The sequence below is a fragment of the Lichenostomus cassidix genome, chromosome 27 (genome assembly GCF_008360975.1).
Source record: "Lichenostomus cassidix isolate B80296 chromosome 27, HeHo_3.0, whole genome shotgun sequence".
Lineage (NCBI taxonomy): Eukaryota > Metazoa > Chordata > Aves > Passeriformes > Meliphagidae > Lichenostomus > Lichenostomus cassidix.
In genome coordinates, this window is record NC_139507.1 from 5,972,900 (window position 1) to 5,984,105 (window position 11,206).

Below are 11,206 nucleotides of genomic sequence, written 5' to 3' on the forward strand. Positions count from 1 at the left end.
CTGGGAGGTGGCTGGGGGTGGGTTTGGGTGGCAGCTGGTGCCTGGTTTGATCCTGCAAATCTGGGAGGTGCTGAGCTTGAGCAGCCCTGGCCAATGTCGCTGTGAGCCCCTCGCTGATCCCTTCTTAAATTAAATAAAATAGACTATTTCTGTTGGAAGGGAACTACTTCAATAATCTAGTCCAACTGCCTGGCCAATTCAGGGTCGACCAGAAGTTAATTGGGTCTGAGGCCCTCCAAAACCAGGGGAATCATCCCAAAAGTGGCCCAACCAGGGCCCTGCATACCAGGAACTCAGTGCCTTGCTCAGACCCACATCGCACAGCATGGAGGTGTCAAGGGAACGAAGGAGTATCAGGGCCAGGGATGGGAGCAGCAGATTCCCTTAAGCCTGGCCCAAAGACAGGATATTCCCTCAGGATTTTGGGTCTTTGGGCAGCTGTGATTTGCGGTACCCCCAGCTCTGTGGAGAGGCTCCACCTGGGACACCCTTAGCACCTCTGCCGTGACTCAGTTTCCCGGTGGTGAGCCAGCCTGGGCTCTGCTGAATGCTGAGCCTTCCCATCCTTCTTCCCAAAAAGCAGGCACCCCAGACCTGCTGTAGCACCAGTGGGCTGAGCCAGCCCCAGGATGGACCCCAGGCCTGCCCTCCCATCCTTGTTCCTCGATGGACTGGCCCCATCCATCTGCCTGTCTCTTCCCTTCAGCTGTTCAGCTAATCTGTCTCCATCCATCTAATTTTATCCAGCCACCAAATGATCTCCTGGAGGAGCCCTGGGGGCATTCTCAATCTGCCTGTGCTCTGTGGCCACCTCTGTGAGGGTGCCTGTACCCATCAGGGGTGAACCCCAGCCTGGGGGCTGCAGAAAGAGCTCGGCAGGTGGGGTATGACATAGATGGGGGTTTGAAGGTCCCACAGCCAACGTGGTGGGCTTGTATGAGCTGGGAAAACCAGCTCATTGCCTCAACTGCTGGGTTTGATCTTCCAGCACCCAAGCTGAGTGCCTGGGGGTTTGTGCTTTCTGACCCACCATGTCTTCTGACCTTGATAAAAGCTGGCACTTAATAACATTAAAAATGTCATTGTTGGGGGCCCTCCCTCCCTGTCCCTCTTATCCCCCTCAGCCACCGGTGGTTAATGCATTTGTCAGTATCATCAGTATTAAACTAATCAACAGGACACAGGGGTTTCCGAGAGCTGGACACAAACCAGTATTGTTATGAATATTAAAAAAGCAAGCTATTAATCTGCACTCGGAGCTCTTACCCAGGCCTGCCCTCCCCCCCCAGCCGGGAGATTTAATCTGCAGGGTCTCATGGCAGAGTGGCTAAATCTATAGTGGTATTATATAAAGGAGCAGAGGAGAGGGGCTGGGAAGGGCATGGAGGGGACGGGGACAGGGATGGGAGCAGAACTGTGCTCTGGGGATGGCTGGCACGCCCAGAGAGATGCTTGGAGCGCCAAGCTGTGCTCCTGTCCTGGGATAAATCAGTGTCAGGGCTGGGTAGAACTTCAAAGGGAAGCGCAGATTGCTGGCAGGCCCTAAAGCAAATCCCTGAGGTGGGATGGAAAATAATGGAGGTAGAGTCTGAGCTAGTGGGAGATGGGTCACCCTTGGGATATGGGGTGAGTCACAGACTGACCCTTAAAGGAAAAAAAAGCAAACAGCCTTGGCGTGGCATAAAGCCCATGGGTTTGTACAAGCCAGGAGCTCAACTGAGGGTTGGGATTTGTCAGCTGGCTGTGCCTTTCTACTCCTCCAACACCTAAGAAGTCCCCTTAGTCCTGCCTTGCCCACCCCATGGGGCAGGAGCAGAGGCTCCCTGAGGTTGCCAGCACCAAATCTCTGATGGTGTGAGGATCCAGCAGTTGCTGGTGGGATTTGCCCTTCTGCTCCCAGTGCACCCGTTGGGCACATCATGTGTTGGTGTTTACAAAGCTGTGAGGAGAAACCCTGGTTTGGTTCATCCCCGCCTGCTTTAGCCAGGCTTGCTGGCAGCAGCTGCTGGAGAGGTGCAGTGCCATGGATGTGCTCTGGGCTGGGGACAGAGGGAACATGTCAGATGAGTGTCCCTGCCCCTTTTGGGTGTGGTGACACTTCCAAAGCCATGCCTGCTTGGGCCCCCCAAGGTGACCTGTGGGGGATATGCAGAACGACAGTGGGGCACCCCAATCACTCTCTGACCCTCCCGCTCCTGGAGTCCCTGCGGGGGGAAATCTGGGCTTTCACACCAGTGTTCTGAGTTTGCCAGCCTGATCCTGGTCCCTAATCCCAGTTCCAAGAGGACTGACGCAAAGTGCTGCTGCTGCTGGAAGGGACGAGCTGTGGGGTCTGCCCAGGAGAGGACAGGATGGAGGGGCTGGGGCTGCCAACCCAGCTGCTCCAGCTGTCGCAGCCACATCTCCCCTTTCATATTCATCAGCATCACATTCACGCAGATTAAACAGAGTGAGTGCCACCAGCTGCTGCTGCTGCTCAGGCCATGCTAGCGGCATGGCACTCAGCACCTGCGGCCACCTCCTGCTCTGGGGACCCTGGGAGCCCTGGCTAGTGGCTTTGCTGCAAAGTACATCACCCATAGGAAGGGAAAAAACCCAGCCTTCGACACAGCTCAGCTCCTCCAGCTCCTCAGTATCATCCTTAGGGGATGCTGGAGGATTGGCTCTTGCCCTGGCCGCAGTGGACAGTGCGTCCCCAGGGCTGGAGGCCATGGCTGCTCCTCGCTGCAGCAGGAGCTGATCCCGTGCTGACCCCCCTGTCTGGGGCAGTTCCAGCTGTGTAGCATCTTGTAAGGAAATTAACTTTTCACTGATCTCCCAGCTTTGAGCTGGGGATTAGAGCCCCCACGCGCTGTGAACGGGCTCTTCCCTTTTTCTGAGGCCTTTTTGGGGCTGGTGTGGCAGGGAGGGACAGCTGCCCTGTCTGAGCTGGTGCCATCTTCCCCCACGGGTACTTGGTTCTTGGTTTTATTTTGGAGCTGGGCTTGCTGTTGGCACCCCTGGCTCTTTTGGCCCTGTTTATAATTAAGTGATGACAGCATGGGCATCCAGGTGCAGACTGAGCAGCCACTCTGCCCCCAGAGACATACATCACCCCATCACTCAGCATCCTGCCTGTCCCCAGAACCCACCAGTCTGGACACCCTCGGGTGCCCCCTTCCCATCTACCTCCATCCATCCCACCCTGGCCCTGCTTGGGTGGCTCCAGCGGGCAGATTTTGGGTATAATATTGCCTCTATCAGCCAGAGAAGTGAGGAAACAACCCTGTGAGCTGCAGAGCCGGGAGTACCGCAGTAATAAACAGCAGGTCGAGACTGGAGATTGGTGCTGCTGGTATGAAAAGGAGGACAGGCGGGTTCGGAGCTCCGCTGGCTAATTAAGCAGCAGCTCCCTATAATGCAAAAGCCTTTTCTTTGCCGATAAGACCCATTTATAATGGGCCGAGCGGTCACAGGCTGAGTGAGTGCTGGGGGGAAACAATTGGGAAGCATAGTGCTGGTGGGGTTGGGTTTTAAAAATAGACATGAAGGGTTTGCTTCTGGGCTTTTTTATTTTTTCCCCTCTTTTTTAATAAAAAAGAGAAGAAAGCAGCTCAGAGCTGCACTGAGAGTTCCCCATGGCCTAGAGGAAGAGCAGGGCTCTAAGGACAGCACTGAACATCCCGTGAGCCCAGCAGGAATGCTTCAAAGCAGGGAGGATGGTGATGGATCAGCCTCACAAGCCAAGGAGTCCCCAAGGGACGGAATGGGAAACTATCCTGAGGGAGGGAGGGAATGGAACAGGGCTGCACACGCTGTCCTTGCCATGGCCAGGCCACGCACTGGTGTTGGGATGGAGCAGGGGGACAGCGTGTGCCACTTCTCCACATGTCTTCTGCACTGTGCTGGGCTCCAGCCAGGCCCTGCAACTGCTGAGAGGGGACTTGAGCCCAGCCCTGGCACCACTTCTGGCCCCTCTCCACCCAGGACTGGCCTCACGGGAAGATCCTCAACTGAGTGGCCTCATCCTGCCACTGCGCAGGGTCAGACCCTGCCGGAATAACACTGGGATAACACACAGAGGTGCTTCCAGTGACTAATTCCGGGGGCTGATGCTCTGGCACCTGGATGCCAGCCCGGGAGATAGGGTCTGGGAGGGAGGCCAGGCCACTCGGCAGTCAGCCCCCAAGATAGGGTGCTGGGCTGGGAGCCAGGGTTCCTGCCTGCTCCTTCCTTTTGCTTCCAGTGGTTCTCCTCTATCTGGCTGCCCTGGGAGCTGCCAACAGTGGGTGCAGCTCCATGTTTAGGCCAACCCCCAATAATACAATCTGAAGCGATGGGAAAGCTCCACAGATTAAAAAAATGAAACACTTCATATTTCTAACCTCCCATGAGCACCAGGCCTGCATTCTCCTGCCCCTGGGAGCCTTGGCCACTGCTGTTTTGCAGCATCAAGCACTAAATATTTATTTAACTTCCTGCTGTATTAGAACTAATCACTCGTATTTTCCATCAAAGCTTCATTTTCCTCTTAATGTAATTCCATCTGTGCACGCACAGGCGCATCCTGCTCACTGGAAAGGCAGCTCTGAGGCCATTAGCTGCACCCACTCTCAGCAGAGATGGGGGTTCTGTCTCATCTCGTCTCGGAGCAGACTGGGAGACCTGTGTCCCAGCCTGGCTCCTCCATGGGCTTCCTGCTGGTTTCTCATTCCTGGTGCAGGAATCTCACAAGCAATGCCATTGCTTGTCCCAGGAGCTCTGAGCCATCCCCAAAGGCTCACAAATGACCTGGTTCCCAAATAATCTGGCAACATCCTCCATCGCTCAAGGTCCCAATGTGCTCCATCACATCAGAGATGCCTCCATCCCACCAGGAGCCACTATGGATTTGTTCTCAGCAAAGCCCTGAATCTGGGTGCAATCCTGATGCCCTGGTAGCATCAGATCCTGTTTGTCTCCCACCACTGGCTTCTCACAGCCCAAATCCAGGGCAGATGACACCTCCCACCACTGGATCACCCCAGAAAGTGACTCTTACTGTCTTTGCGGTAGTAGAGGATCTCAAGCTTGCACTCCTCAGAGCCAAGCAGGGCCTGGGTGAGCTGGGCGATGGAGCTCTTGGTGGTGTCAGGGCCAGTGAGGAAGTCACAGGTGCAGGGCTGTTGCATCACCTCCACACGGGAGTAGCCAAACATCTCGCAGAAGCCATCGTTGCAGTAGATGATGGCACAGTTCTCCATCTGGGCGTTGGCAATGAGGAACTTGCGGTCTGCGGGGAGGCAGGAGAGCATGAGCCTTAGAGGGGTTATGGATATCCACATGGACTGGGGACAGCCTGTGTGCACAGGGGGAGCTTGCGAGTTTTGATGTCACCTGCTGTGGAGCTTGTGCAGACAAACTCCCTGGGGACACTGGTAACAAATCTGGGGGGAGGGGGGCGGACCTCAGCCCACAGTGTCCCAGGTACTGCTCTGCTCTTCAGAGAGAGAAAGTGTCCCCTGTTTCATGTGACTTGGTGGCTGTGGGGATGGGGGGCCCAAAGGGGGCTTTCTCATTAGAGGCAGTTTTTGCTGGGGGTGGCCAATCTGCAGCCTTGACATCTCACCGCTGGCATGTGGAAACTCTCTGCTGTCTAATATATGGGCAATCTGTCCCTGACGGTCACTGCAGGCAGAGGGGAGAACTGCAGCCTCTGTCCCTTCCCAGGGACCTTATCAGGGACCGGAGTAATCTCAGAGACTTTCCACCCTTGCTCAGATTTGACTAAAGTCAGGCAAGGGGCAAGAGGAGGAGTGAGCATGACGCTTGGCTTCCTGGGAAGCAGGGGTGAAACCCATCACATTGACAATTCTCCTAATGTTTTATGGGATAATTGTGCCTTTGGGCTGAAGGTGAAATCCAGACCCCGCTGGGCTTTGTGGCTCCTGTGCTCAAAAAGAAAAGCATTCAAGTGCAGGAAAGGGGAAACTGAGGCAGGGAGTGGTGCTGCCGCATCCCCTCTTGATGCTGCAGCCACCTAGGCTGGGCTGGGGCCAGACTTGCTGCCTCCCCAGTGTGTGTGGCAGTGCTGCACAGCCCACGTCATCCAGCCCATATGGAGCTACTTCCATCTTTATCTTGGGGGTGAGCTTTGATTTGGTTTGATTTTGGGTTTTTTTCAAAGATATTGGGGAGTGCTGGGGTCTGGGACAGGTTTGCTGGGATGTGACAGGGGGCTGGGATGCTGAAGCGATGGATGTCATGTCCCCCCCCAGCACCATCTCCCTCAGCATTTGGCATTAGCTCCGGGCTGGAGCCAGAGGCAGGTCTGAGCAGAGGGTCCATTTGGAGGCTGCCTCCCAGCCCAGACCCCAATTAATCTCCTGGATTACCCAGGAATGGCATCTGCAGCATGCATGCACCAGAACCCTGCTGCACTCCAGCCTTACCGGGAATTTCACCTAAATGCAAGAGAAACCTCTGCACAGCTGCAGCACTGAGTGCCAGGACCTGGTGGGGTGGGGTGACCCCTTCCAGGCACATCGTGGCTCTCCCCAGCGGCACCTGCAAAGTTCCATCTCTGGACCATGCCTCCCAGTAAAACCAGTGTCCCCAGGGATGCTGCACAAGTCTCCTGCTTCATCCCACCCTCTGACAGCCCCTTGGTGGCCCTTTGTGGGGGACTCCCACTCCGGCACCTTTCCCTTTCCCACACAAGGCTGATGCCGGTGCCGATGCTGCAAACAGCACAAACCACCACAGACAAACATTTCCCAGTTCCTTCTTCCTGATCCTTCTATATCCAAATTGCTTTGCCAGCTGGAAGGGAGCACAAGGAGGGGACCTTCTCCCAAAGCCCTGCTCCTGGGGCACACTCCCCACCTGTGATGAACAGTTTCCCCATCCAGTGTCAGCTCCATGGACTGGATCCAGTCTGGATACAGGCTGGGCTGGCGCAGGACAGGATTTACAGGGCTGGCAGGGCGCCGGAGCAAGCTGTGCTGAGCGCAGAGATGTGACCAAGACCAGGATGGGAAGGAGCTGCAGAGCCAGGCCTCCTTGGGGGTATTTTCACCCCCAGTTTGCTGTCTGCCCTGCCCTCACCTGCAGAGTTTCCCTTGGTCCTACTGTACCAGGGCTCTGCACTGGCCCTGGCAGGGAAGAGTTGGGCCTCTCTGGGTGCAATGGGGACTCACCAGGAGCTGTGGTGTTGGGGGTGAAAGCACCCACAAGCATGGAAGAACTCACTGCCTGTAGCAGAGATTTGTTAGGTGTGCTGGTTTGGTGTCTCCCAACACCTGTCACAGCACGAAACTGCCGCGGGGGAGCGTGGGGTGATGTTTCGGCAGAGCCCAGCTGGTGCCCGACATGGCTGGCAGAGTGCAGGCAGGGAGCGGGCAGGGAGCAGGAAGGGAACAGGGGGCCTGGCTGTGTCCCCACTGTCACACCTCACCGTGTGGCCCTGCTGCTCCCTAGCCGCCGCTTCCCAGGGGGAACCGATAGGAACCAGGGACAGTTTTTCTCACTTTCCATCCCCAGGGTCGTGTCAGTCACTGCCAGGCCAGGCAGCGCAGATCCAGCAAGGATGGCAGCGCCAGGGAATTTGCCCACCCGGGAACCTTGGACACCAGAGAAAACCCACGGTGAGCCCGGGCAGTGGAGGTTGCACGGCGCCAGGACCCCACAGCAGCCCCCCGAACTCAGTTTTTGGGGGACCTCAGTCCCCTGGTCCCCTCCCGTCATCCCCAGCATTGTAGGAGGGACCCAGACCAGTCGGGGTGCCTAGAGAGTGGGAGTGGAGCCCCCCCACCCCCACCCAGCCCCATGCAAACCCCAGCGCTCCCCGATGTGCGTGGACTCTTCGCTGTATTTGACACGAAAACCAGCCCAAAAAATCATATAAAGAGATTACTCGGAGCAACGGCAAATGGCAACATTTCACCAGGGACGGCGGCCGCCGAGAGCGCAGAGTTGAAGGCAAACAGGCAGCGAGCCCGACTGCGCTGGGGTACACACTGTCCCCCAGTCCAGCCAGCCGGGACCCCCTCCCGCCAGCCCGGGCACACCCTCCCAGCCCGGGGACTGTGGAGGGTCGCGGCGTCCCCAGCCCCCGGGGAAACACCGAGGCTGGGATCGCTCGTCCTCCTGTGTCGCCCTGTCTATAAATACCCGCGGGGACACCGCCTGGCTGTCGCCCACCCCTCTCCCACGTCGGGAGGTCACAGGGGCCCCTCCGTGCCCCCGGGGACACCCTCCTGCCTTCCCCCCTTCCTCTCCCCGCTGTGCTCCGAAGTTGGGGGGCCGCCCCGGCCGCGGGGGAAGCGGACAGGGACCGGGGGGTGCGGTACTCACTTTGTCCTTCAAATTTGCGGATGATGGTGTCCAGGTAGGTGTTTTGGGGGGCCACATGGCCCCGGCGCACCGGCATCGCTCCGCTGCTCTCCGCGCGCCCCGGGAGCGGCGGAACTTGCCGCGGGCGCGGCGGGGAGCGGGGAGCGGGGCCCGGCCCCGGAGCGGCGCGGCACGGCCCGGCACCGCGCGGCCCCGCTCCGCCTCACCCCAGGGCTGACCGAGCTCTGGAGCCCAGCCGGCCCGGGGCTCCCATGCTCCCGGTGGCCGGAAGGGGGAACCCCTCCGCCCGCCCTGCCGCGCCCGGCCCCGGGCGGGGGCGGCCGGGGAGGATGAGAATGGGAGGGGGAAGCGGGGAAGAGAGGGGGGAGGACCCGCTTGAAAGCGGGAGAAAATAATAGAATAAAATAATAAGAGTAGAAATCCCCAAAGTGCTTAGTCACCGCTGCCCCGGCCCGCCGGAGGCTCTGGGGGAGCCGTCAGCAGCAACAGCTGCCGACCGGGGAGCGAGAACCCCCCGGCGCCCCCCGGGGCTCCCCCGGACTCTCTGGCATCTCGCGGCACCGGGACTCGCACGGCCCCGTCTAGCACCGGCTCCGCGGGCGGGGGGGGCTCCTGGGCGGGGCGGGGGAGCAGGTGGGTGCGGGGGGTGCTTGGGGTGCTGGGAGTGCTGGGGGTGCTGGGGGTGGCAGCCTTGAGGGGCTGGGGCAGGGAGTGCTGAGAGGTAGAAGAGGCTTTGGGGCACTGGGACGGGGAGTGATGAGGGGATGGAGAGAGAGTCCCTTTGGGGCTGAGATGGGGGCGCTTGGAGGGGGTGGAGATGGGGTTCCTGGGGTGCTGGGAAAGGATGTCTTGGAGGCTTGGGGTGTTGAAACAGGAGATTGTGCTGGGGATGGGGAGAGTTGTGGGAGTGCAGCTGAAGGGTGCTGGGGGCGCTGGAAGGGGTGCTGGAGAGAGGTGCTGGAGGAGGAGGCGCTGGGGGTGCCGGGAGCTGTCGGGTGGGGAATGTGAAGGAGGGTGGTGGAGGAGGGAGTGATAAAGAGCGCTGGGGTGCTAGGGGTGGCAGAGGAAGGGATGTCGGAGTGCAGGGGTGGTGGGTGGAGGAGGGCGCGCAGGTGGTGCTGAGGTGCAGGAGGTGGCGCGGGCGAGGAGGAGATGCAGAGGTGCAGAGGCAGAAGAGGGGTGCTGCTGGGTGCAGGGGTTGGAGGGGACAATGTCTGCAAGGGTGCAGGAGCAGAGGAGATGGTGATGAGGAGGGGGCGCAGGGGTGCTGCAGGGGAGAGGGGCGAAGGGCAGAGTAGGGGGTGTCGGGGGATGAAAATGGGGTGCAAAGGAAGCGGGGGGGGTGCAGTGTCGGGGTGTTGGGGATGCCGGGGGCTGCCAGGGAGGAGGTCAGGGTGCTCCTGGAGGTCCCTGAGGTGCCGAGGAAGGGTTCAGGGTGTTCCTGGGGGTCCGGGGGTGCCGGGGGTGCCGGGTGCCTCCCCAGGTGCGCTGACCCGCACCTGGCGCTGTCCACTCGCAGTGGTGCTGAAGGGGCGAGCGGGGCGGGCGGGATGGGGGGGAACTGGCTGGTAGTTTGGGGCGGGATTGGCACGTGGGGACCCGACCTGGCACAGGGCCCTGCGGGCAAGGAGGACCCTTGAGGAACATGGAGCGTTCTAAGACTCCTGGGAACTCTGGAGGACATGGAGAGTCCTGGGAGCTCTGGTGGACACAGAGAATACAGGATGTTCCAGGATTCTGTGGTCACCGGATGCTCCATGGGCTCTGTAGGGCGCAGAGGTCCTGGTGGGTCCCCAGGTCTCTGTGGGACATCGGGGTCCCACGGTGATGCTGCCCTGCTAGAGCAGTTGCTCAGACCTAGACCAAATTCAGTTTTCTTCCGCCCACCTCAGGGGTGGAGGCCAAGGGAACCAGCTCCCTTTCCTTCTTGAGAAATCCGCTCTGGCCACCCCTCTTCTCTTGTGTCCACTGCTAAGGTCAGTGTCCACCAAGGGGCTTTCTATTATTATTTTGTTATGCATGATTTTTCAGGCATGAAATTGGTCTAAGAGGATTATGGTCCATTATCATCAGCAAAAGTGTTTTGCTGGCATTTTCAATTAATATTCCAGTGCACCTTAGTAATGCCCATGTACATCAGGCCATGCCTGTGGGGCACTCGACCCACAGCATGCTTTGCTCGGGTTGCCTCCTGTCCCTGGGCCAGCAATGCAAGCAGGTGAGCAGAGGCAGGTGCCCTTTCAGGCCCATTTCAGAGCCTCAGTGCTGTTTTTATCTCCATCTCTCAGAGAAGTCAGCATTCCCTAGCAGAGAAAAACTTGTTCTATTGTCGAAGAGGGTGAAAAACCCATTATCTCCCCCCATCCACTCTGCACACTGCCTCTGCTGTGATTTACTGCGAGTCGTGGAGGATGTTTTGCTCTATATTACACAGATGCAGCTTAATAGCATGGGGGAGGGAGAGGGACACAGAGTCCAGACTCCTGCCTTCTCTGTTTTCTTGTTGATATACTGTGTGACTCAAGGGATACAGCTCTGTGCCGCAATTTCCTTTAGAAAATAGGGACATTGGTCACTTGGCCTGGTGGAACCTCTCTGAGATTCCTGGATGACCAGTTCTGCAGGGGAAAGCAAAATATTTCTACTACAGCTAATATGATAGTAATTATGATTATTAATCACCAGGCAGTCAGGGTTTAAGGTTGGCCTCTTGCCCTCCTCTCATCCCATAAATCAGTCCAGGATGCTCATGGACACCTCACGTGGACACAGATGTGTCTGACAGTAAGGGCACGTGCCAGCTTAGAGCCCTCCTGGCAGAGTCCCCAGGATGGAGTGCGGGGCACCAGTGCAGCTCTCGGCGTGGGGCAGGGCACAGCCATGGCCTCCCCAA

At 58.4% G+C, this 11,206-nt stretch overlaps 1 protein-coding gene across 2 annotated transcripts in view; it reads right to left on the bottom strand.

The window, feature by feature from the left end:
• The window catches only part of KCNH6 (potassium voltage-gated channel subfamily H member 6), a 30,883-nt gene extending 22,292 nt beyond the window's left edge, over positions 1-8,591 (bottom strand). The window contains exons 1-2 of one of the 2 annotated variants that reach the window (XM_085039898.1): positions 8,314-8,591; positions 5,021-5,251 (exon numbers count right to left, since the gene is read on the bottom strand). In XM_085039898.1, coding sequence (XP_084896024.1) covers positions 5,021-5,251; positions 8,314-8,389 — 307 coding nt within the window. In that variant the 5' untranslated portion in view covers positions 8,390-8,591. The remainder of the gene's footprint in view (positions 1-5,020; positions 5,252-8,313) is intronic. The other variant, XM_085039899.1, reaches the window with a different exon arrangement.
• Positions 8,592-11,206: the final 2,615 nt, after the last annotated feature.